The sequence below is a fragment of the Ursus maritimus genome, unplaced genomic scaffold (assembly GCF_017311325.1).
Source record: "Ursus maritimus isolate PB19 unplaced genomic scaffold, ASM1731132v1 scaffold_6, whole genome shotgun sequence".
NCBI lineage: Eukaryota > Metazoa > Chordata > Mammalia > Carnivora > Ursidae > Ursus > Ursus maritimus.
In genome coordinates, this window is record NW_024426774.1 from 78977806 (window position 1) to 79003964 (window position 26159).

At 42.9% G+C, this 26159-nt stretch overlaps 1 protein-coding gene across 1 annotated transcript in view; it reads left to right on the forward strand.

Annotated features, from left to right (window-relative positions):
• Positions 1-2289: 2289 nt before the first annotated feature.
• SLC9A2 (solute carrier family 9 member A2) overlaps positions 2290-26159 on the forward strand; it is a 94317-nt gene continuing 70447 nt past the window's right edge. The window contains exon 1 of the mRNA XM_008699138.2: positions 2290-2581. Within this exon, the coding sequence (XP_008697360.2) occupies positions 2290-2581 (292 nt within the window). The remainder of the gene's footprint in view (positions 2582-26159) is intronic.

Genomic DNA, 26159 nt, shown 5'->3' on the forward strand with positions numbered 1-26159 from the left:
ACGATCATTCTTAAAAGCATTATGTGACTCAAACGCGTAGAAATTATTGTCTGAATGTGCCCTTGCCCTGCTATGATTCCACCAGACTCGTAGAACTGGCCTGATTTCCTTACTGCAAATAAAACTTTATGCTGCTATAGCTTTTTTTTTTTTTTTTGGACAATCCCTAAATTATCCTCCACTGTTATATTTAAAAGCACTTGAGAAAATAACCTGCCATTTATGGGAAACTGGTCCCCAACCAGAGGGTGGGCTGAAACCAGTGTTAGCATGGCCAGGTTATTTAAATTTCTTTTAGACTCCCATTCGATTTGTAAACTTGGATACATCTGTTTGTGTGTTTGTTTTTAAACATTTCTGCATCTAATTCTTCCCTTGCAAAATGGGTACAATAATGTTTCTCTCTCTGGGGCTTTGTGATAATTGACCAAAAATACAGATTAAGTGCCTTGCATGGAGTTTCCCATGTAGAGCCACACAATTTTACAAAGTTATTATTTGCTGCTCCTTTCGGGGACTACGAAGCACATACCTTTAATGATTTCCAGTGAATTTAGATAGGAAGGCAGATTTTTGGATGGCTCAATGATTCTTTTTAAGGAGATAGGACATCCGTGCGTTCAGTTTTGTTGCACTTTTGAAACGCTAATGCTTTATGAAATATTAACCGAAGTACTCTGTCTTCTCCTAGAATCCTCCCATTTTATTCTGGATTTGTCCCTGTATTACTTTCAAAGTCTCAAGATGACTGTTCCTTCTATGCATCTATTCAGGTGGAGAGTTTTTTTTTTTTTTTCCTTGTGTCCTCTGCTGACATCTCATGGATTCCCTATGTCAGAACTTTGAAGAAAGAAATCTGCTTTAAATTTTGAAATGTGAGTGCTTAATAGTAGCAGTCATGTTTTGACATTCAAAAAATTTGAAAAAAAGAAGGATTTTATTTCCTAAATACAGAAGGGAAAATTGTTTCAATTATTTGAGTGACAACGGGTCTGCTTTTACGTTCCTTTCAGTTAATGGTGATAAAGATGCTGGGACAAGAAGACTGCAAGCAGCGTAGTGTAAAGACTCCCTTGTAAGAAGGCTGCGCTTCGAACGCGGGGGTGGGGCGTGGGGGGAGCGGTTGGCGCTGCAAGCTCTCTCAGATCCAGAAGGAGATCCCGCTCCCTTTCCTTCCCTTTCCTAACCACAACCCGTCCTGTAATTAGCGGAGCAAGTCAATCTGAGCTAGGCAAATCACTGGCTTTTCACGAAATAATTCTATTTCTGTTGCTCTCGGACATGTGCACCTCTAAGCCTGAAAAACAGAGAGAGATGTTTTTCTTCTTCGTGACCGGGGGCAGGGAGAAAAAAGGGGGAAGCGACGGGGGTACATACGGGGAGTGAGACCAGGGCAAGGTGGAGGGAGAAAGGAAAGGGCTCCGTGGGAGCGTGGGAACACGGAGTCCCGCACAGGCAGTTTCAGCGCGCAGACAGAATGCCCCGTACAGTACGCTATGTGATAACCCTAAGAAGGGGAACAAAATGAGGCTTTTCTCAACTTTCTGTATCCTCTAGAGCTCCACAGTGTGTCCCGGCCTCCGCAGCTCCCGGGCCGGGCGGGTAGCTCGCCCACCCCCGCGGGGCCCGGCTTCCCTTCCCGACCCCGAGCTGGCCGCGCCTCCGCGCGTGCCCAGCACACCCCGCGTCCCCTCGTAGGAGCCTGCGGGGGAAAGGGCGCGACGCGTGGGTCGCGCCGGCCCCTTCGCTGGAGGGACGCCCGACGCTGCCTCCGGGGCGGGGACAGCTCCGGCCACCTTGCGCGATTCCGCCCCGAGCTGGCTGGTTCCGGGGGTGGGGGTCTGGGCGCGCAGTGCCGGCGAGAGGGGAGCGCGGCCCCGCGTCGCCCGCGGGCTCGGGCAGGTGCGCGGCGCGTCGGCCCCGTGCTCGCGTCCTCCCGCCCCGCGGCCCGGGCGCCGCGCCCGCCCGCCCGCGCCCGCCCCGTCCGCGGGCAGCCCGGGGCAGGGCCTGCAGCTGCGGCCGGCGAGCGGCGCGCGGGGCATGGGCCGGCGGCCGGCGGCGGAGGGCGGCTGAGGGTGGCCGAGGGTGCGCGCCGGGCCAGGCGGTGTGCCCGTTCGCAGCGGGGACCGAGCCCTCGGCTGCAGAGACCCGGCCCCGCGGCGGCCGAGCGGGCGGCGATCTCTGCCCCGCACTGTGCGCGGCCGAGCGGGCGGCGCTGCCCGGGAGCGATGCGCTGAGCGCGCTGAGGGCCGAGCGCGGGGCTCGCCGGCGGCGCCGGGAGTCGACCCCATGGAGCTCGCGGGCACCGGGCGGAGCCTGCGGGCGCCGCCGCCGCCGCCGCTGCTGCTACTGCTGCTCCTGCAGGTGGCGGGGCCGGCGGGCACCCTGGCCGAGACCCTGCTGGACGCGTCGAGGGCCATGGGCGCCAGCTCCAGCCCGCCCAGCCCCGCGAGCGTGGTGGCTCCCGGAACGACGCCGTTCGAGGAGAGTCGACTGCCAGTGTTCACCCTGGATTACCCCCACGTGCAGATCCCTTTCGAGATCACCCTGTGGATCCTGCTGGCCTCCCTGGCTAAGATAGGTGAGCGAGCTGGAGCCACCGGCTGGGGTGAGGGCGATCGGGTGGGGAAGCGCGGGTGGGCGTCCGAGTCGGCGAGGTGACCTCTGGGTCGTGGCCACCTCCCCGTGGATCAGGGCAGGGGCGACAAAGCAGCTTCTGTTCGAAAGGGACCCCGGGAGGAGCATTTTCATGCTTTGGTTCTTAAGTGGACATGGGCCTTGAAATAGCCGCAAACTATTAGCCCATATGAACTCAGCGACTTGCTGCTTACTTTTGCCTCAGCCCAACTGGTACAGTGCTCTGCCAAAGCAGAGACCTGTTTACTGAGGGAGGAGGCGAGCGGGCTGGGGTTTATTCCTATCTGTCATTGGGAGAGAGGCGCAGGCTAGCACGGAGGCTAAAACGGTTAAAGCCCTGGATGCTCTGAGGAGAGAGAGGCGCCTTGGCCATGACACAGACCCTGCCCTGCACCTGACTAATGAAGTGCCTGGGAGGGGACCGGGGACAACTGAGTGCTTGCAGCTGCGACAGGAACACCCTGTCTCCTCCCTCCTTTGCGTTGAGGCTGTCACTCTCCAGGAAGCTTTTTCTTAGGCGACTGAGGCCATCGAAGTGAGATGCATATTTAAAGATCATTAACCCACTTTTCAAACTATCTCTTTAACTCTCATTTGGAAAGCAGAAGCTCAATGTATTTTCTCATCTTCATTCCCCCCCCCCACATAAGCTTTTGTTGTGATCATGGGGCTTTCCATTATTTTTACTTTATATTTTAAATACTTTTTTATTTTAAAATATGTCAACTACTGTTGTAAAGATTCAAAGAAATTATTAGGTCAGAAGAACGTTTGCATTACTGCATACATCTTCAATTTTTGTCCTGGGAAAGATCCTGTCTTGTACCATGAGGCAGGTCTCCACAAAGGATGAAGACCCCTTGCCTGTCATCCTCCAGCTTATTGATTGGTGGGAGAAGTGCCACACACACTGGTGACCGTCATACAGGAAAGTGCTAAGTAGTGTGACAAACTCAGGAAAGATAATAGGGCAGGCTAGGCAGCGTAGGGAGGTAGAAATCACTTTCTCATGCAAAGGAAACATTTAAATGGGGTTTTCAAGGATGACCAGGATATGGTCCCTTGGAGATGAAAGGAAACAACGTTCCAGAGAGGAATACACAGAGGCATAAATTGGGGGGAAAACACAAAGCAGGCAGAAGAGATGGTTTGTATGAGGGTGGAAGTTGGGGTAGGTAAGCCGGATGTCAGATTAAATTAATGAGATTCTATTAATGATGACCGAAGGAGGCACATGCTGTTTAAGGACTCTGGAGTCTGCAGTTGCCTGGCTTTGACATGGTTGTACTAGTTGCGTTTTAATTCCACCTGATAAATGGAAGCAGAGGAAATGGATTTCCCCATCTATCCAGTAGGTGTGTGCATTTGCATAAATTCGTTGCCCGTAATAATAAACTCAGGTGCTCTCTCCCCATATGGTCCTCACAACAACACTGCGCTGTGGGAAGGACAGATACGAATACCCCCCACCCCTTGGTGGAGGTGGAAACTGAAACTTCAGAGAGTTGACGTGAGTTGCCCACAGACACACAACGTGGGGAGCCAAATGCAGGCTCTGCTGCCTCTCTCTCTCCCAGCCTCCATCACTGGCCTGGTGCTTTTGTGCCCTGTTTCCATTACTGCTTCTTGGTTGCCATTTCTATTCAATTACAATTCTTTGTTTTGTTCTTCACTCCTGATTATTTTAATCTAATTAATTACACTAATAACAGCCGCTGGTAGGCACTTAAGTTCATTATCTCTAATTTTCACAACCATCCTGGGTAGGTATGATTACCCGTTTTCCTCCATGGGGAAGCAGAAGTGGGGAGGTTACCTTGCTGGTGGGTGGGGAGCCAGAATTCCAGCCAGCTCTGTCTGATGTCTCATCTTTGTGTCTGTCCTGGAGGCCTGTTTTGTCAGGAGGATTAAATGAGACGACCTGTGTTTAACATTCTTAGAAAATCCTGGGCACGGAGTAAGCGCTGAATATTGCCATCATGAGTCGGAGTGGAAGAGGGGTGACAGTAGCCTTACACAGTTCTCTGGCACTCTGTCTCCTTTTCCACTGTGCTGGGCTGCCTCCTGCCTTTCTCTGTTTCTGTTTTAGACTCAGCCTTTTCCAAGTGCTCTTATTTGCTTTTTCGTACTTGTTCTTTTTCTATCATGATTTGTTCATCTTGTTGGACCTTACTCTGTTAATTGTGTGGTCTTTTATTAAAATGCTTGTGTGAGTTTGTAGGTGTATTGATCTACCCATGGGCAGTGTTTTTTTTTTTTAAATCCAGATGTATTTATATTCCCTGGCACTTGCTGTTCCCCCAATCTTTCAGCCCCCCCCCCAATTCTCCGCTTCACTGGCTACCATCTCCTCTTACTCTCCTGCATCTGTGGTGGCACAGGAATGGAAATACAGACAGATGTTTATGTCTTCCAACCAGAAGGGTCTGAGCAGTGAGAGACCCGAGTAGGGACTGCCATGGGCGGGGTGAAGGATATAGTTCCCAGAGCAGAAAGTGTGGGTTTAGAGTCCCAAAAGCTGGTGCTTGGGGTCTTTCCTAGGTTCTTGCTGGATATAGTCCAGCCCTGTCCTCTTGCTGCAGCTCTGTTGGTCCTTAGAGGAGCCTGGAAATGCCCCGATACCCCCTACCACCTCCCCCAGGCCCTAAACTTTCTGTTGGCTTTGGGGAAGACTGTCCTTATATTGTGGGAAGCCTTTCCAGCCCATTCAGCAGTATCTAGTCATTCAAATTCTACTTTAACTTTTGCACTGGAAAAACTGTTATTTTGGGGTGACTTGTATGACTTCATCTGCTCCTATTTGGGGCAGGATGATGAATTGAGCTGTGCAGGGGACTTAAGGTGATGAGATAACAGGTGTGCTAACTCATGCGAAATGCCATGGTTTCTATTTGGGGCACGTTTATGCCGTGAACCCAGTGTACCTGAACTTACCTGCCACAGAGAACATGGAGACACATTGCTAGTGATTAATGTAAACCAAAGTAACAGGTTGCCCCAAATGGAGGCTCCTCATCACATCTGTAGGAGGTTTAAATCCTGCCGGATGGTGAGTACAGAGTAGTTCACTAGATTGCAGCACAATATAATCTTAGAAATATTGCAGTCAGAAGTGAGCAAGTGCGTTTTTGGCAGAGTGTCGGATGATTCAACTTGTCACTGTTTTTGCATGATTATCGGGGAAACTCCATTTCTCAATTATTTGGTTAAAAAGAAAGTTCTGTAGTCCTGAGGATGCTGTGAATGCATATGTAAAGTAGGTTAAATAAATAAAAGAACACAGAATTTAGTACAACTTTGAATCGTTTTTAAAAATTTGACAAGAAACATTTCCCAGTTTGTTTTTCACTTAGACCCATACCCATATGAACTTGTATCGTTCTTTAATTTTGAATATTTATATTTTGAATAACTTGATTTTTTACCAGCTGTAAGTGCACCCCTTGCTTGGTAAATGCTATACACAGGGATGGAGTTCTGCAGCTGATAATAATAGGTAGCCGAAGAATTAAGAAGAGTAGAACTTCCTGGAGTGTTCCAAGATGGTCTTCTCTGATTTCCTTGCCCATAGAGTGGATCAGTGGGATTTGTCCTAAACCGGGTGACCTTGGGCACGTGTTCTACCTCTCTTCAAAGTTCAGGGACAGAGCACTGGGTCCCTGTTGTTTAAAGCAACAGAACTCCCTTCTTTGTCAGTGGTTCCCCAGATGTCCCCTCACTTCTCTTGTAGTCTTGAGCTGGCCTGTTTCCCTCTTCCAGGTGTCAGCATGCCCTTTTCATTTCCTTTACCCTTAAACTTGGGGTTAGGATGCAGAATTTTCCACTTCCCTCTACCCTGTTGTCTTGACATTAAATAACTTGTTGTATTGTTTTAAGGAAAAGGCAAAGCAATTTCGTCCATGAAGTTTTCTCCTCTGGGCTCCAGTCTGTCCTGATTTGAAATATGAAACCAGATAGTTTCCTCAGTTGATATCTATCTGTATTACCTGAGATCTTGATCTCTTAGAAAAAACTACCCTTGCCCTCGATCTGTTTCTCTTTGTTGTAGTTGGTTTTCCTGAAGCATATACAGCAGCTGGTTGGTCAGGGGATGAAACAGGGATGATCTTCCCCTGTTTGTGAACCACATCGCACTTTGAACACACTTCTGAAGCTAAGTCTTCCTGATGGCATGTGTTTGTTCTTAAGCTAAAGAAGAGTTTTGATCCTTTTTGTCTCCAAGTTTCCATCTTTTCCCTTTGGGCTAATCAAAGGGTGAAGGATAACTGCAACCGCTTTCTCATATTCTTTCTAAAGATCGTTTCGGGTGCCTTCTAGAATCTTATCACTCTTAACAGAGAAATATTTTCTTATCTTTTAAAAGAATAACAGGTAATTTTTCACCAAAAATGTTACTCTCTGTATCAACTTCCACAATGACAGTAATTGTCATTAATGGAATACTTTTTTTTTTAAACAGAATTCTTTCACATTTTATGAAGCCCTAAAATTATGCAAAGAACTTTTTGTATAAATGTGTTTGTTCCTTGTAGGGTTGTAAAAAGTCACCTGTAAAACCAAGTGAATTTGTTGATTTGTATGTGGATAGATTTTCATCAGATTCAATTGCTTTTAAAGTTTATAGTTCTATTTGGCTTATTTATTTCTTCAGTCGATTTTAGTGTTTGTATTTTTATTTTTCTGGAAAATCATCGTTTCATTTGCATTTTTAAATTTATGGGAAGGAAGTTATTTTTTATTTAAAAGTATCTATTTTATCTGAATTTATTGTTCTACCTTTTTTATTCCTAATATTGTTATTTTCGTTTTTCTTTACCTTGACCAACATTCCCTCAGAAGTTTATCTGTTTTGTACTTTTTCAAAGAATTGGATTTTGATTGATTTCTAATTTATCACTTTTTTCTCTTTATTATTTAGCTACTTCTACTTTATTGGTGTGTATTTTATTATTTTTTTCATTCCTGAATTTAGAGCTTAGCTCATTGGTTATTGAATTTACTTGTTTTCTGGTATGTTGACTCCCACCTTACAAGAGTAGTTAATCCCTGAGAAAGCACTTATAATTGAAAACATAATTAATATTACTTTCAATAATTTCAATGATGAATATCTTTATGAACTCTGTTTTAAAACTGGCATGCCCTTGCTCTAAAATGACATCAATCTTATTAAAATGGACACAACTTTCAATAGTTTTAGTTATTGTAACTTCTAAGAAGCCATTTCTCTTCATCAGTTTCTCCAAAATATGGCTATTTTCTTGTTTTCATTAAACTCAAAGCTATGATGAACTGACATTTAAGACTGTGGAACAAAGCATAACCATGGTAATTCTAAGTTTATGTAAATTCATCTTTATTGCAAATTAGAAAAATAAAAAGCATGGCAGAGACTAAAGAATTCAGGGAGGGGATGTAGATGAAATTGTACTTTCCCAACAAATAGCATGAAATCATTATTGCCATCAACTAGGTAGCATAGTTGTCAACTAGACAAACCATTATATTCTGAGAGGAGAACTTAACATATCAGTGATAAACCTGGAAAGATAACTGGTGTATCTCATCAGGGGCACTCAGTTACTAATTTAAAGTCTATAAAATACAATTTAGTCTTCATGAAATCAAAGAAATGCCTCATGAGCTGAAATAGGAATATTAAAAGAAACGCTTCTTAAAGATGGTTTGTCATGATCCAAATGGGTATATCTTCAAGGAATGGCAATATATGTATTGAAGGCTAGAAATACATTGCTCTGTCCTACTTTGGTTACATTGTATAGTTTTGATATGTAGATTTTTCACTATCGTTTAGTTCTCAGTATTTTCAAATTCCCTTGTGATTTTTAAAAATTATTTATTTATTTATTTATTTATTTATTTATTTATTTATTTATTTTTGAAGTTGGGGGAGAGACAGTGAGTGAGCAGGGGGAGGGGTGGAGGGAGAGGGAGAGGGACAATCTCAAGCAGACTCTGAGTTGAGTGTGCAGCCTGATGTGGGACTCAGTCTCATGACCTGAGAGCAAGACCTGAGCCAAAAAAAGGGTCGGTCTCTTAACCCATTGAGCCACCCAGGCACCCCCTGCCTTGTGATTGTTATTATTCTTGCCCAATAATTATTTACAATTGTAGTTTTTAGTTAGTAAACATATAGAGATATGTAGTTACTTTTGGTTCATATTTTGCATTTTGTTTAGATAGGCCTGATACTGATTTTTGATATTGATTGGGATGTTCTCTGTGGTTTAATATGTGGTCTTTGTTTATTTTTATTTAAATTTTAATTAGTTAACATACAGAGCAATATTGGTTTTGGGAGCAGAATTTAGTGATTCATCACCTAATTATATGGTCTTTTTAAACTACATTTTCCATGCTTGCTTAAAAAAGATTATATATTCTCTATTTATTTGGTTCAGGATTTTATACAGGCACATACGCACATTTGCAGACATACATATGCACACACTAGATTAAATTCATAATTATGATGTTCAGATCTTTAATAGAATTGCCAAGTTTTTTTTTTTTTTAAAGATTTTATTTATTTATTTGACAGAGACAGAGACAGCCAGCGAGAGGGGGAACACAAGCAGGGGGAGTGGGAGAGGAAGAAGCAGGCTCCTAGCAGAGGAGCCCGATGTGGGGCTCGATCCCATAACTCCGGGATCACGCCCTGAGCCGAAGACAGACGCTTAACCGCTGTGCCACCCAGGCGCCCCAGAATTGCCAAGTTTTTTGGCTGTTTTATCTATTCAGTTATATGGTACATTAAAATCAATCTCTAAGATTGTGATGCCAATTACTGTTTATAATTTTGTTAATTTTGTATAATTTTGATGCTAAGTTATTAGGTGCATATGAGTTTAATATTGTTATATCTTCTGAGTGAATTTGTCCTTTAATTTTTAAGTTATGAACTTCTTTATTTTCAATAATATTCTCATGGCTCATAGTGTTTTTTCTTTTATTACTATTGCTATTCAAAATAAAACTAGGTTTTGCACATGTCTTTTTTTCCGTGTCTGTTTTCCACATCTATATTTTCCAGGCATATCTTTTCCTATACCATTACTATTAAATCAACTAGATAGTTTTCCTTTAGATATATTTTATTAAACCACCTATAGCTGGATTTTTTGTCTCTTTAATTTAAATTTTAAAAATAACTGTAATTTCAATAGAAGTGCAGTTACATTTATTGTGAGTTACATATGTGGGCTTACTTTGTTCTCTGTTTACTGTGCTTTTACTTGGTGTCTTTAGTTTTCTTGACATATTTTGGCTTAGTCATTTTTTTTTCATTTATTTTTTATATATTATTATACATTCTGTTTCTGTTCCTTTTGTGGTGACCCTTCAATTTTAATCTGATTACCTGATTTAACAGGAGTCAGGCCAGACTGCTTTGGCTCACTTCCCACTTACATTTTCCTACATATTTTGTAGTTGTATGATATTGTGTGCATAACGTAAACTCTCTGGGTTCAGTTGCTTTGTTGGTTAAATGGGTAAATAAAAGCACCAATGTCATAGGCAGTTGTAAAAATTAAATTAGCTAATATATGTAAAATCTTAAAATAATTTTTTGGAGTGTGGTAAACATAGTATTTGCTATTTTATTATTGTTTTATCCTCTTTCTGAATAATACTTAAACTATAAAAATTTTTGACTGCTATCTGTTGTAGAATTCTAATTTTTTGTCTTATAATTCAGACCTGGTCCATATTTAACTTCTTCCAAATTAGAATTTATTTTTTTGACCTGGTTTGTATTTAGTTTCCTTCAAATTAGTTTTTAATTTTTATAAGCAGTGTTTATATTTGCAAACATGCTTACCAGTTTTTTATTATTACTTCTTCTGTCTCCCCCTTTCCCCCAGATTGTTTTCTTTTTACTGAAATATATTCTTTAGTGGATACTTCAGGGAGGGCCTTTGAATGAGAAATTCTCTTGAGCTTTGACAATGTCTTTATTTTGATTATTCTCTTGAATGATTATGTAACAGAGTATAGGGGTTGGAAATATTATCTTTTATCAGTTGGAAGACATTATTTCATTACTTTCTGACCCCTTTTGTTGCTAAGAATTATGTTATTATTCTCATTGCCCTTGGAATTAATTTGACTTTTCTGTTTGCTTGTATTTAAGATTCTGTGGGGGCGCCTGGGTGGCGCAGTCGTTAAGCGTCTGCCTTCGGCTCAGGGCGTGATCCCGGCGTTCTGGGATCGAGCCCCATGTCAGGCTCCTCTGCTATGAGCCTGCTTCTTCCTCTCCCACTCCCCCTGCTTGTGTTCCCTCTCTCGCTGGCTGTCTCTATCTCTGTCAAATAAATAAATAAAATCTTTAAAAAAAAAAAAGATTCTGCATTTGGTTATGTCTGATATTCTTCTGTTTCCTCAATGTGTCTAGGTATTGATTTATTTTGTTTTTGTTTTTTGGAACTGGTGGTTCCATGTTTCTTAATGCTGTTTTGTGTTTTTCGTCTCTTTATTTTTCTTTTCTATTTCTTGGTAATTTTATCAGATTTTTTTTCTAGTATCCCATTACTCTCAGAGTGTTTCTAATCTGTGCTTAACCTACTCGTCGGATTTTTTTCATTTTAATTATATTTTCATTTATGTTGTTTTGGCTCTTTTTTAAGTGGATCTGCATTTTGTTCATACTTTTCTACGATTTAATTAGCTTTTATTCCCCCTTTGATTCTTCCATTTATTTAAATTGTATTCACTTTATAGTTGTGTTTTTTTTTAGATTTTTCTGTTATTTTTAGCTGTTGCTAATTCTTATGTTTATCACATTTACTGACTTTCCCTTTTGAGTATTTATTTCCTTATATAGATTATATTTTTTGTTGTGAGCTTAGCTTCAGCAGGGGATGTTTACTTGGAAGTGGTTTGTTTCCCTTAAGTTATGAATGGTTCTTACAAAAATGGTTTTGAGTTTTCATGCTGGGACCCAGAGCTTTAGTGGTTGGCTGTTAGTACTAGCTTGGTTTTCCTATATGATTCAAGTGGACTTTATACCTGGGTGTGGTATAAACCTGGAATTTCATACGTTATAGGTGAATTTTCTCTCTGCCCAAGGCCATAAAGAGTTGATGTGTTTCCTTCTATATTTCCTTGGCTTTAGGCATCTTTTAGTATTTATTTATTTGGCACAAAGTAGCTCTTTGAGACTCAGGAACTTATGCACGAATGCTTCCCTTACTGGTCTGATGTCAGATTTCTTGTGTTCATGTAGGTGTTCAAATACTGGGTCCTGGCACAGAGGGCAGGTGACTTGTCTGGAATCCCCCTGGTTCACTGTGGCTTGAAATCCTACTGTCCTCTCTTGCTTTGACTCCTCTCTTTATTCCTGGCCTTCTAGACATTTTCCTTTATTTTGAATGTGGCTGGATATTAATCTTATATGTTTGAAGTAAGAGTTGGCTTTACCTGTGTTCGCCTTGTTGGATGGCTCAGTGACATTTTACTTGAGACTTTAAACAAATGCTTGATATATAATGTTTAAAGTCCATGGATATGTTCTGCTTATAGAATGTCATAATGGACTCTCTTTAATAACGTAAGGTGAATATAATGTGTGGTTTCCTAGTTTTTCTATGTGCAGGATGTGAAGATGTGACTATTCTGCTTCTATCATCTATGTTTTCATGGTTGGGTAGAAGAGAAATAACTCGTCAACTGAAGAAGTGTTGGACCTAAGTTTTGGAAAAGATGTCCCCCGGAGTAGAAGTAGGAAGACCCTATTGCAATTTGAGTTCTGCCATCAACTTTGTCGTATGACCCTGCCAAGTCTTCAACTACTTGGTTCTCACATTTAATTAGTAGAAGTAGGAGTATGTATCTGCCCCATCAGGTTAACATTTCCACAGGGATAGTATGTGATACTCACTCTCTAGGGGAGGAAGTAATTTACAACAAAGATTTTACTTCTATATATCAAAAGAAACATAAGCCAAGAGAAGCATGTGTTTATTATATCAAAGTGACGTGCAGACATGGGCGTATTGTCATTCCAAATGAGGCATGCCCAATTATAGGTTACTCTCTTGCAATTACATCTTTTAAATGTAATGAATCATAATTGATGTACTTCCTGCAACAGTCGTGCACATTGTTCATCACCATCCAAGGGCTTTCTAATCTTGATTTGTAAAATTCATCCCTTGTTTGAAGATGTATGTATTCCTTTCCCTCTTCAATAATTCCAGGGGAGGGCATGGGAATTCCTCTGAAAGTTACGTGGCTGTGACATAATCATATTTTAAAGGTGAGTTTCATGTTACTACTTAGCGTTGGCATAGAAAGGCTCACATGTAAAAGCAGAAAAGTTAAAGCCACAATTGTATTTAGAAATTTCTACTGAGAATGAACCAGATGACACATGCCCACCCTGTGTGTGAAAGGGCTCTAAAGAAGCTTTAAAAGTTGTCTTCCTCATGCAGTCACGAGGCGGTGGAACGATTCTTTTGCCATATTCCTGTGATCCTTCTGCTGGCGATTCTGCTACTCCTTATTACCAGCTTCTTTCCTAGGGATCCTGGGGCTGGGAAATCTGATCGGTGTAATGCAGCCGAGCAGAGTCCTTTGTTGTGGCATTGGAGGGTGGAGATGGGTGGGCCTAGATAATCCCTCTATCATGGTTTCATTAATAAAATAATAATAGCTGACAAGGATGAAGCATTATTCCATGCCAGGCATTTGGGCCAAGTGTTTTATACCCATTGTCTTATTTACTCTTCACAGAAACTCTGGTTGGTAGGCACCATTATTATCCCCAGTTTTAAAAAAATAGATGAGGAAACAGGTCGAGAGAACTTAGGTACCTTGTCCAGGGTATCACAGCTCTTAAGGGGTAGAGGTGGGATCTGTGGCCAGTGTCCTTCATCGCTCCACTGTGTTTCACCCTGGAGAAGAATGTTAAGTTCTTGACACCTGTTTCCAGAGCACCTTGATGTGCCTTACCTCAGACACTCTTAACCTTAATCTTGACTGTCTCAGATTTTCTCTGTAAAATCCCACAATGGTAATGACATCCTGCCTCCTTCACAGGATCATGGTGTGGACCAACTGAAGTAATATATGAAAACACATTTGACTCCACAATTAACATTAGTCCAAGCTCACCACGACTCTGCAAACTGGTAGAACAGAAGGAGCTGTGGAAGGCATGATGGCGGAACTCGTAAGTGGTATCAGAGCTAGAACTGGAGTCTAGAATTTCTGAATCTTGGTCTAGCTTTTGCCACCATGCAAAACTTAGGGAATGTGGAATTCTAATGGTTTTGAAATGTAGATTTAACATGTTAAGATTCATAGGTTAAGGGTTCAGCCCATAACTTGGGCTGCCATTAAGTTTTATTGGGCTAAAGTCCGGCGTCAACAGGCTGACAGGAGAGAAGGTATTAAATCTGTTTTGTGTTGCATGTATGTGCACATGTGTTGAATTGCATACACACATGTGCACATGCAGACATAGACGCACACGTGAATGATATTCATAGGACGTAAGCTCCGTGAGGGAAGGGACTTTTCTCTTTGACTCGCTGTCTAGAGCAGTGGCGGCACACAGCAGGTACCCAATAAGTCAGTACTGAGAAAACGACTAACTCACGTTCAGTGACACCTTTTGTTTCACCTCAGCTTAATCATGTGGTGATGAAGGTAACCGTGCATCCTGGGTTGTCCGTGGTCGATTTGTGGTATCCGAGCACACGTATTAAAAGTGTGCCCTTCACTCTCAAATATACTCATTTATATGACCATTTATTTGGCCACTCTCCTTGTAATGCAGACACTGTTCTTGCACATACTTTGAGCGGTAACTTCAGCTCTGTTGTCCTAAATCTGAGCTCTACAGCTGTGCCACTTGCTAGGTGTGGAGTTTGGGTGGGTTAATAAGCCTCTAGGACCTCAATTATTTCATCTGTAAAATAGGGTGATGATAGTAGCTTCCTTATTAGGTTGTTGTGAGGGTAGAGTCAATGCACGTAGAAAACGTGCCACCTTCAGACCTCAGAAATGTGGTTAGCCCTTGCATGAGAACAGAGGACTTGCTTCCTCCTCCAAAGCCTAATGGCCTTGCACCAAGAAAGTCTGTTCTGTCCGGTTATTCTGTAGCAAGTTGTTAGAGCATCTGGATGGTCCCGTCTCCTGCTGTTGGTGTTATGCCTGGGTTTCTCCCTAAATCATACATATTTCAGTTTTCATTGTTGCATAAATTAAAAACAAAGCCAAACATCTATCTGCTTTTGTCAGTTAATTTGCAATGGAAAAGAAAGGCAGTGCACACCTTTTTTTGGTCCCAGATTCCTGTGTTGGAAACTAAAGGGTGAACAGCCAGGCCTAATAGGCAGGAGGCTGAAGGGAGGGCCCCCCACACAAGGCTCATGGTCCAGTGAGACTTTCTCCGTAGCAGCGAGCTCTCTTCTTGACCCTCCTCCTGACCCCCTCTGAGCTGTCCTCGAGGTCCCCGCCTATGTCCGTTCGCACACGGGCACGGGAAATGTGTGTTTCAGAGGATCCTTTCCAAGTCCCTTTTACTTTTTTACAAATTGTGTTTCTTTAGGAATCGAGACAGAAAAGAGTTTTAAAACAAAATGCTGCCCATAGTAATCATTACTATTTAAAAACTGTCACCTGGCCCTCCTTACCAGCAGTATCCTAAGGCAGAATCACACACTGGCTGAGTGTCCATTTTCTCAGACCAAGCACCAGAATGGTGTGGAGAAACGAGAGTGAGAAATTGCAGCCCTTCCTTTCCATCCGATTGAAACGTCCGGTCTTCAGGATTGGTAAGAATACACCGTCATGTCAACCGATCCTCTCGGGAGAATGGCATCATTCCTTGTGCATTCTCTGCTGACCTGTCTGGAAGCCTATGAAAATGCTGCCTCTGGCTGGAGGAGCTCACATCTTTAAGGGAACTAGGACATAGATACATGTCTGTGCGAAATACCTCCTGCCCCAGTCTCTCTGTCCTGTTGTGCAGGCTTCCTTCCTTCCGCACCTTTATCACTATCTGACGTGTATTTATTTATTCATTAGTCACCTGTGTGTGCTCGCTGCCCCTCCCTTCTCAAGTCAAGGCCCTGGGGGTAGGGGGCTTGGGTCTCTGGGTTTTGTCCACCTCTGTGGAGCTGAGAGGCACACAGTTAACACTAATGATGTCTACATTCTCAGTACTGTTTTATATTTTCTGCTGTTTCACATTTATAGCCTCCTTTGATGCTCACAAGAGCCTTCGTTTGGTTTGGTTTTACCGCTGACATCCATCATTCATGCACATGCTGACTTTCTAAGCTCGGTTGGTGAGTGCGAGTGGTTTTACAAAAGGGATTGGGTTGTTGAGATAGCTAATTGATGTACTGAATGAATTTACTCCCTCTGCAGTGATTTTTGTTTTTGTTTTGTTTCAGTTGGTCTTGACGTCTCAATTTTGTGTTTTGTTTTTTTGATTTTTTTAAAGATTTTATTTTTATTTATTTGAGAGAGAGCGAGAGAGCACAAGTGGAGAGGCAGAGGCAGAGAGAATCTGAAGCAGACCCTGCGCTGAGCGTAGGGCCCAACGTAGGGCTCGATCTCATGATGCTGAGATCACGACCGGAGCCAAAACCAAGAGTCGGACGCTTAACCGACTGCGCCACCCAGGTGCCCCTCAGTTTTGTGTTTGGAGGCCACTGAAACCAGGGGAGTTATTGCTATTCCTGAATCTCTGAACAAACGTGTAATTGGCAGGACTCCAGTCTTTCATTTTTCCACTAAATGCGTTAGTAGTATTGATTATTATTTTAATAATATGTAATGATTATGACGATGGTGGGACCGTAGAATTCTTAAGATCTGTGCATCTTCAGAATTGGAATCCCTTTGGTCTTTGCACCAATAAGCAAATGGAAAGACGCAGGGATGTGCAGAGACCACCGAGTTGGTAAATCAGAAGCTGGAGAGGAGGCAAAATGAACAAAAACATGATGATTCTGGTAAGTTTAGAAAATAGTATAATTTACCAAATAGGGTAGTTTCTTAATTTAGCTCTCGCCACCCGTGTGCACAGAGCTCCCGTCCGTGTAAATAATTGGGGACTGCAGCTAAGTGTTAGCAACCACTTAATTGAAAAATGAAATTAGGTAGCAATTACTGGCGATTGTGGGTTCCTCTACTATACTTTGATCTCTTTATTTTAAGCAAGTGGTAAATTTGTTTGGAAGGCAGGCTCTCAGAGGAATAAAAACCAAACAGATCATAAAACTCCAGCACAAGGTGGTTGAGTGGGTGGGGTAGGCTCCCTGGATAACCGTGTACAACTTAATGATTGGTGGGCAAACAACAAAACCAAAATGGGCATAAATCATTTACTAACCCATGGGCTGAAAGAATGACGAATCTGGGGATTTAGCATCTAGCCTGGGGCAATAGAAAAAAAATGCTTTCAACTGTTGACCTGCATGGAAAGTTTTGACTCTTGGTTAGAGTGTACCAGAGTCCTCATCACCTCCCCTGGATCCTGGATCCTGGCGCCACCTCCCTGTCCCTCTTCCTGGTCTGCAGAAACAGTCCCCAGAACCTGACTCCTCCCTGGATTCTGTCATTCCCCCTAAATAATGCCTACACCCAGGGGAAGTTTTCACCCTCAGAATGAGCTCTTTCAATCGAACCCTTCCTTGGCCAACCCCCTTCCTCCAAGGGTGTTACTAAAATGGAAAAAGAAAAGAAAAAAAAAAAAAAAAAAACAGGTGTGGGCCAAGAGCCCCAAGGGGGTGAAGGTCGGTGAAGTTGAAGATGTTTGGAATCTGAGGCTGTCGGATCCGCTTCAGAGTGGTAAGATCTCAACCTGCAGTCCTGGCAAATTCAGGACAAGTTCTGTGACGACTCTGCGTGGACTTCATGAGAAACCTGAGTCGAGGACTTCTCTAAAGAAGAATTCTCGGCGTGTCCAAGGGCTGCTCTCATCATTTTAACAGCCTGGATCTTGTTTCCCACCTGGCTGCATTAGAAATTCCCCTGCGTCTGTGGGTTACTTTACTTGGCACAGGGAGGCACATATTTCACACCCAGACGTAAAATATGCGAACATACTTGGGACACTGTCCAGTATCATTGTTATTTCCTGGTGCAGGGTTGCAGCCTTGGTGGGCAGTGAGGGCGCACCCAGACTGGTTCGTTTCTGGGCTGTGTGGATGGTGCGGTGTGTCTCCTCCATCTTGGTTGCAAGGTGCGCGCGTGGAACATTTTGCCAAACTCCTAGGACACCATCTGAGCCTGCCGATAGCAAGAACTGACCATCTTTGGAATTCCTCCCCCAGGCCTAGCCCACCTGCAGCTTCAAAAAGGAGACTGTGACACATTAAAAGGAAGTAATCTAAGATAATCTACTCTAGCAGGAAGTAACAAGATGGTCAAGTACATAAGTGGTTTGATCCTCTGAAAGCCACTTAGTGGTAAGCTAGCTAACATAAAATTGAAAACCATGAATAACTCTAAATAAAAAGCGAGAAATATAATTTACAGAAAAGCGCAGTGTTTATTTACTTATTTGTTCTTTCTTCACTGGCTTTCCTCACTTTCCAAGCACAATTTGTTCCTTACTCTTGGGAAGGAAGAAATTGATCCACTTTTTGCAAGATCGTCATGCAGAGTAATTGTGGTATGTATACTTTGCATAGGTGCTAATTAGCTAGCCTCTTGCATGGCAGTCTCTTTTAAAATTCCTGGGAAAATCGTGAGCTTTTTTTTTTTTTTGTCACAGAAGCAGCCATTGGGCAGCCAGGGCCTGCAATTGTCACTTCACTGGAATCGATTTTATAGAGATGCTGGAGGACCGTAGGTTCGCGATCAGGCCCGAGCTGGGGAGCTGCTTCAGTGGAGTTTTTCATTTTACCACGTGCAGCCTCTTTCACAGCCAGGTCAATTTCTTTATAGCCACTGGTCTGCCCCAAATCGATTTGGGCAGCGATGCTTGGAGAGACTCTGGGCCTTTTTGCTCACCCTCCTGGCCCCCGAGAGCCGAGGGACTCAGGGCCAGGAGCCCCTTCCTAGCCCCCACCCCCGGCTCAGGGTGGAGCACCTCCCAAACACCTCCCTGTGTGGAACCAAATGATGCTCCATCATTTGAAGGGATAGCTTGTGTTCTTTCAATCTGTGGCTTCCCTTGAAATCCAGAGAGAGAATAGTCTCTTATTTTCTCCAATCAGATTTCTGAGAGCAGTACCTCCAGTTGTATCTGCCTTTGCCTCCGGTACCTATGTGTTTTGTGGGACATAAAGTTCTCGGCCAGCCTTGGCTACGGTGTCTCCCATGAAGCAGGGCAAGCCGGCAGGACTTCTGGATGACTCTTGTGAGTGTGTCTGCGTGTGTTACACGGGCCGCCATATGCACACACACACCACTTTTAAGTCAGTCCTGAGCAATCACAAGGTTGCCAGTTAAAAACTAAATATGAGATTTCTGCTCGTGGATGTTTGCATAGTCTACTCAGCAAAAATGCTTTTCCAACCTAGTGGTGGCAGGCCGTCGTTTGGCCCAATGTCTTGTAGAAAGGAAGGTATGATAATGAAAATTGATCTGATCTTGCCGATGGCCCAGGAATGCAAATAATGAGTCTGAGATTGAAGAAAGGGTTTAATGTAGGTGGTAGTGAGGCAAGGGCATGAGTCTAATCCTGGGTCCAGCCCTGGTGTGGGGATTAGGATTCCGCTGTCTTTAATGGAGAGGAAAGTCTGAGGCCCGAAGCGCACTCCGGAAGTTCTCTCAGCTTGCGGAAGTGGAAGTCACCAACTCTCAGTGTGCTGCTTAGGACCCTGTCAGGGAGCTCGCCCCATTGACAGAAACCAGCTGTGGGGCCCAGTAAGAACAGGGAGGTACTCCTGAGGAGCTGAACCCTACTCACTTGTTTAAGAGGTGGGAAGCCAGTCCTGTAAACTGTGGAATCTCAGGGCTATGTTGCGTTCTCATTGCTCCAGTTCAGGTTTGAAGTCAGGAGTCTAAAAAGAACAGTCAAGAGAAAGAGAATGGAAGGTTTCCTGCCCTCATCTTCATTACAGTCTTAGGAGCCTCTGAGGATTGGATTTTGGACTTACAGTCTAGACAGGCGGCAGACAGTGTGGCCTAGTAGCACGCACACATGCCTGGGGAGTTGGGGGGGGAGGGGGAGGCAGGGCTCGGCAGGTGGCGGGGTGGGGGGAGCTGGTGGGCAAACTAGAGAGCCAGCACTTGCCCTGACGAGATGAAGCCCCTGCCCAGCTCCAGCCAGTTGCTACCTTGTACAAAATGGGGAACAGAAGGCCCAGTCTGCTGATTTTTCAAGATAAACTAAATAGAGGATTTTATGTGTACAGACTCTCAGTGTCCAGAGGTTAGCTCAATATTCAGAAAACACCAGATGAGCAAAACAAGTAGACCTGTAGGCCACAACAGCCCATGGCCTGCCAGTTTGTAACCTCTGGTCCAGACTTTTTCACGTTACATGAACTTTTGCTTCCAATATTCATACATGCTGATATTTAAGGGAGCTGACTTACGCACTCGAGACCAGTTGGGATTTGTGAAGTTAATAATAGTCCAAATGAATACCATCCTCAGAATGTGATTATGTTACAAAAAGGGACATAAGTAGTAGTGGTGACATCCTCTTACCATTGATAAAAACGGGGGGGCCATTACGGGACCTCCAAGGAAAAGGCATCCCCGTTTTACACCTTGAATAAGAAGCATGGACATGGGATGGAGGTCAGGCCGTGGCCATGTCCCTCTCACGCTGCCTCTGACGTTGAGTCACACAGAAACTGGATCGTCTATGAAAGATAAACTCTACAGATAAATCAGATGTCATCCCGACAATTGTTCAACAGCGGAAGCGTTACTTCCCTTCACTAAAGCATGTTTTGTCAATTTCAGTAAGAATATCTGTTCTTAGGGTCTCAGTAGATGATAGGGTCCCATACAAGAGGCACTTTTCCTTTAAACATGTCTGTGAATAAAAGAAGTGAATTTAACAGTTTTAAACATAATAAAAACAGGTAAGGTTCTTGTGCTGTTAGAATAAACCCATTTAGAATAAACCCATTTAGAATAAACCCATAGGAGTATGGCCATAATAAACATATGTGCTGGGGGGTAGATGGCGATAGCACCTCAGCATGTTATATATCTCGCTCAGCCATGTCTGTTCTTTGATCGTTTGCTACAAGCATTTTTGTAGAAATTAGTTATTTTACCCTTTGCGTTACAGAAAATTCTGATTTTTTTGCTTTTTATTTTTGGACAGCCCATGCTTTGCACATTTTGGGTTCTCGGTCAATTTACCATAAACACGTTTGCCGCAAACATTTGGCCCCCTATCACTTGGTCGTAAAGCAGTTTTGCCATAAAAGAGAAAATCACGAAAAATAACAGGGACATTCGTTAAAGAGGACATATTGAAACATGAAAAAATTAATAAAAGTGCCATAAGGATATTTGCCATAAGAGCTAAAGCCGTGGGAAAAAAAAACAAAACAGGGACATTTTAAAAGGACATAATTAAACATGAAAAAAATTCATGATAAAATTCATTGCTAATGTCTTCCTTCATTGGGAGAAGTGTCAATTTTCCAAATAGTAGGACGCACATTTGCTGAGCTTTTGTACTGTGCTGTGAAAGGCTTCTGCACTGCTATTTATTCTTGACGTATTGTCACATGTCTGTTCACAGACGTTCCAGACTTCTGTGGGGAAGGTGTAAGACATAGTAATGCTGTAACGCATTTTTCACTGAGCTTTGTTACCATTGTAACTGATGTGTTGTTTTCTAGTATAGTTTGCAATACAGCTTCATGCTGTCTTATTTCACACTTCCAGTAAGTGTTATCACCGTATCTTTCTATCGAGTCGATATATCCTAGTAGTTATCGTCCACTATTTAAGACCACCATGTCTCCTCATCACTGTATAGAACATGACAAGCTCTAGCCAAGACTAGATAATGTAAGAACGGGAACTTGGTCAATGGAGCAACGAAACCAAAGTGTCAATCCGTTCTTCTATCTTTCAGAGCAGAATTGCCTTACGGTCAATTAGTTAGCGGTGAAAATGTTTGCAAGTGAAATTGCTTGTGGCCAAGATGTCCGCAGTGAAAATACCAGACACACGCTTTGCATCCTCACACTGAGAGTTGCCTTTCAGAGGCCCCATTCAGAGGCTGGGGGTCAGCTGTTCAGTTAGTTATTGGGTTACGTGCATGGGGGCCGTGCCCATCAGCAGAGATCAGCTTGAGCTATATCTTTTCATACTTGTTTGCTTAGCAGTGTTTATGCAGCTATATCAATATTTCCTTTTGCTGTGCCAAAATTATTTTATAAGAATGAGTGGGAAAGTGAGAAACAAAAGTAAAGATTTGTTTTCTATTGTGGGAAAAGATACGTAACACAGAATTTACCATATTCACCCTAACAAGTGCAATTCGGTGGCATTAAGGACATTCACAGTGTTGTGCAATCATCACCCCATGTGTCTCCAGAACTTCTCCATCTTCCCAAACAGAAGCTCTGCCCACAAAACAATAACTCCCCGTCCTCCGTCCTCCCAGCCCCTGGGAGCCTCTCTTCTTTTTTCTGTCTCTACGAATTTGACGTCTCTAGGTACTTCGTGTAAGTGGAATCAGGCGGTAATTGTTCTTTTGTGTTTGGTGGAAGTGAAGATTTTAAGGAGGAACAGCATAGCTCTTACGGCGTAAATGAAATTGAGGCGAAGGTAGAAAGCACCATCAGTGATGAAAGCATAAACCTTTAGGGTAATCAGATACGAACGAGTTGGCTGGGCATTCCGTGGTAAATAAAATAACAAAACTGCAGATTAAAGACGATAGGAAAGTTGGAAGAATGTGAGTGAAGACTGATGAAAGGTGAGGCCCATGATCTTTGCTTTCAGGTGCTTGAACCCCAGCCACCGCACACACAGGCCGTGCGTTTTCGCCGCGTGCCTATCCAGACACATGGAGGAAAACCCCTCAAGGAGAATAGCTAGATCAAAGGGAATGTAAAGAGCTTTTCTCTCTGTTGCCGTTTTTGTCCACCTGCTACCAACTGTGAGCCAGTGGGAGTGCAGAATTGAGTAAACCTTGCCACCACCCTGGGAACATGTTCGAGTGGGTGAAGCAGACCCTCAGGTGGATCTGGGAACTCTGATGCAGGAAGTAGTCTGCTAAAGGCGTCCCCACGGTGTGACTGAGGACAGAGAGCCACATGAGCCACTCACTGTCCTCTCAAAACATTTTGTTCATGTCCTCGATGGAGAACATACCTTTTTCTCATATTGTTGCCTGCATTGGGTGGTACTACTTCCGGATACCTTGAGGTGAATCCAGACTGTGGATGACAAAGCCTAGGACACGTTACTCTCACCCTCTCTTGGATTTCTTGCAGTGCCCCCTAGGGGCCACACTTGGTGCCCACCCTTGTGAGTTTCGCACATACTCTTCCCTCTGCTTGGAAGCCCCTCCCACACCTCTTGGCTTTGACAATTCCTACTCCTCATTTTCTTAAGGAGCTCCTCTCCAGTGACACAGACAAGATTTGAGATCTTGCTGTGGTTCCACTGTGACTTACATTTCCCTTTCCATAACAAGCATGGCATTTGTAATGACTTCTTTGACATCCTTTGTCCCCGTAAATGGTAAACTCCATGGAGACAGAGCGATTATCTTGCTGTGTCTCTAGTGCCTCATACACTTCATAATGGTGAGTGTTTGGAAATGCTTGTGGGTCCAGAGATGAAAGAATAAGTAATCATGTAAGTTATTTCTCAGTTTCTAGGAAGGATGAATGATGAATATTTTCTTTGCAATGCTTTTTCCATAATATACATGATTTCCACCTAATGTTTTACAGGCCGTTCAGTTATTTCTCCAACATATGTGTCTCGAGTACCAACTTGAGGGGTTTAAAAGCAAGCAGGCCAACTTTCTGCCATCTAGGCACTTTTTCTGCATGGTAGTTATAACGGGGCATTTGGAATCAGGATTTTATACACGATCTTTATCAAGTTCAGGAAGTTCCTTCTATTCGTAATTTGCAGAGGGTCTGCATGATGAACGGATGTTGCATTCTTGCTAAACACTCTTTCCGCATCAATCACGTAATTTTTCCTCTTTAGTCTCTTGATATGATGGTTCCATTGATTGGTTTTTCAATATTGAGCCCCATTTGCATCCGTGAGATAAACCTTACTTGGTCACAACATATAAATCTTTTCATGTATTGCTGAATGCTCTGCTAATATTTTGCTAAGGATTTTTACATTTATACTATAATCCTGCACCCAGCCCCAGTGTCACCAAGCGATTCTTGGACACCAGCGAGGTGCCCTACAACTCAGTTCTGACACCATCTACCAGGAGGTAGTGTCAGATCCCCGGGAGGTAGGGTCAAGCACCTGAAAGGGCTCAGTCCTGCAAGCCTGCCTCTTATCAAACAAAGATTTTAGGGGCTCTGTACCAGGAAAGGCATTGGAAGAACAAATATGTATTTCTTATTATAAATTACCATATCACAATACTCACAAAGGATATTGGTTCCGTTGCCTTAATTTTTTGTACTCTTTGTTTGATTTTGATATCAGGGTAATACTAGTTTCATGAAATCAACTGGGAGGTGTTCCCACTACTTCTGTTATTTGGAAGAGATTATGTAGAATTGGTATTATTTTGTAGAATTCACTAGTAAAACCATCTAGTTCTAAAGATTTGTTTTTTTAGGAGTTTTAAATTACAAATTCAGCTTGGGTTTTTTTTTTTTTAAGATTTTATTTATTTGACAGAGAGAGAGGGAGGGAGAGCACAAGCAGGGGGAGTGCCAGGCAGGGGAGAAGCAGGCTCCGCGCTGAGGAAGGAGCCCGATGTGGGACTCGATCCCAGGACTCTGGGATCATGACTTGAGCTGAAGGCAGCCGCTTAACTGACTGAGCCCCCAGGTGCCCCATGGTTTTGGGTTTTTTTTTTTTTGCCAGTTACAGAGCTGTTTAAATTATCTCCTTCATGTTGGGTGAATTGTGGCTGTGCTTTTCGAGGAATCAGCCCATTTCATTGAAGATGTCAAATGTGTGTGTAAAGTTGTTCATAATATTCCCATATCATCTTTTTGATGTTGGCAGGGTCTGTAGTGGCCAGTTTCTTTCACGTAGCACAACGTTTTCAAGGTTTATCTATGTTGTAGCACGTATCAATAGGTCGTACCATTTTATGGCCAAATAATATTCCATTTTTTGCCATATTTTGTTTATCCATTCATCAGTTGGTGGACATTTGGGTTGTTTTCGCCTTTTGCCTATTATGAATAATGGTGCTGTGACATTCCTGAGAAGTTTTTATGTGGACAAGTTTTCAGTTTCTTTTGTGAATATACCTGAGAATGAAATTTCTAGGCCGAAGAAGTCTGTGTTTAGCTTTTTGACGCACGGCCAGACTGTTTTCCAGTGTGGCTGTACAATTTACTCTGCTAGCAGCAGCGTAAGAGGGCTCCTATTTTCCCACCTCCGCATGCGCATTTGTGATTACCTGCCTCTTTGATTATACCCGTCCTAGTGTGTGTGAAGACCCACAGGTTATTTAGAAGAGGGCTGTTGAGTCCCCAGTTGAGATTTTCCTGTTTTTTTTTATATGTTACTGATTTCTAGTTTGACTCCATTGTGATGAGAGAATATATTCTGTATGCTTTCAGTTCTTTTAAGTTTATTGAGGTTTGTTTTTGTGGCCCAGGATATGTCCTACCTTGATATATGTTCTGTGGATTCTTTTTTTTTTTTTTTTAAAGATTTTATTTATTTATGTGACAGAGAGACAGCCAGTGAGAGAGGGAACACAGCAGGGGGAGTGGGAGAGGAAGAAGCAGGCTCCCAGCGGAGGAGCCTGATGTGGGGCTCGATCCTGGAACGCCGGGATCATGCCCTGAGCCGAAGGCAGACGCTTAACGACTGCGCTACCCAGGTGCCCCTGTTCTGTGGATTCTTAAACGTGGATTCTGCTGTTGGTGGGAGTCCTCTACGGAATTGATGGTCTCCTTATTCTATCAATTATCGAGAGTGGGGTATCGAAGTCTTTATAATTATGTATTTGTCTATTTCTTTTAATTCTATCACTTTTTCTTTCATGTATTTTGTAGTTCTGTCTTTTGGTGCCTATGCATTTAGGCTTGCCATGTCTTGGTGAATTGACTCTCTTATCATTATGTAATGGCCTTTCCTGTCTCTGGTAATTTTCTTTGCACTGAAGCTTGCGTTATCGAGTATTAATATAGCTACTCTTACTTTCTTTTGATTAATGTTTAATGATATAACTTTCTCTATTATTTTATTTTCACCCCACCCTATATCCCTGTATTTGAAGGGACCTTTTTGTAGGCAACATATACTTGAGTGATACTTTTTAGTCTATTCTACTAACAGCTCTCTTTAGTTGATATATTTGGAACATTACATTTTATGTAATTATTGATTAGTTGGTGTTTAAATCTGTGATTTTATTTTTTGTTCTCTGTTTTTCA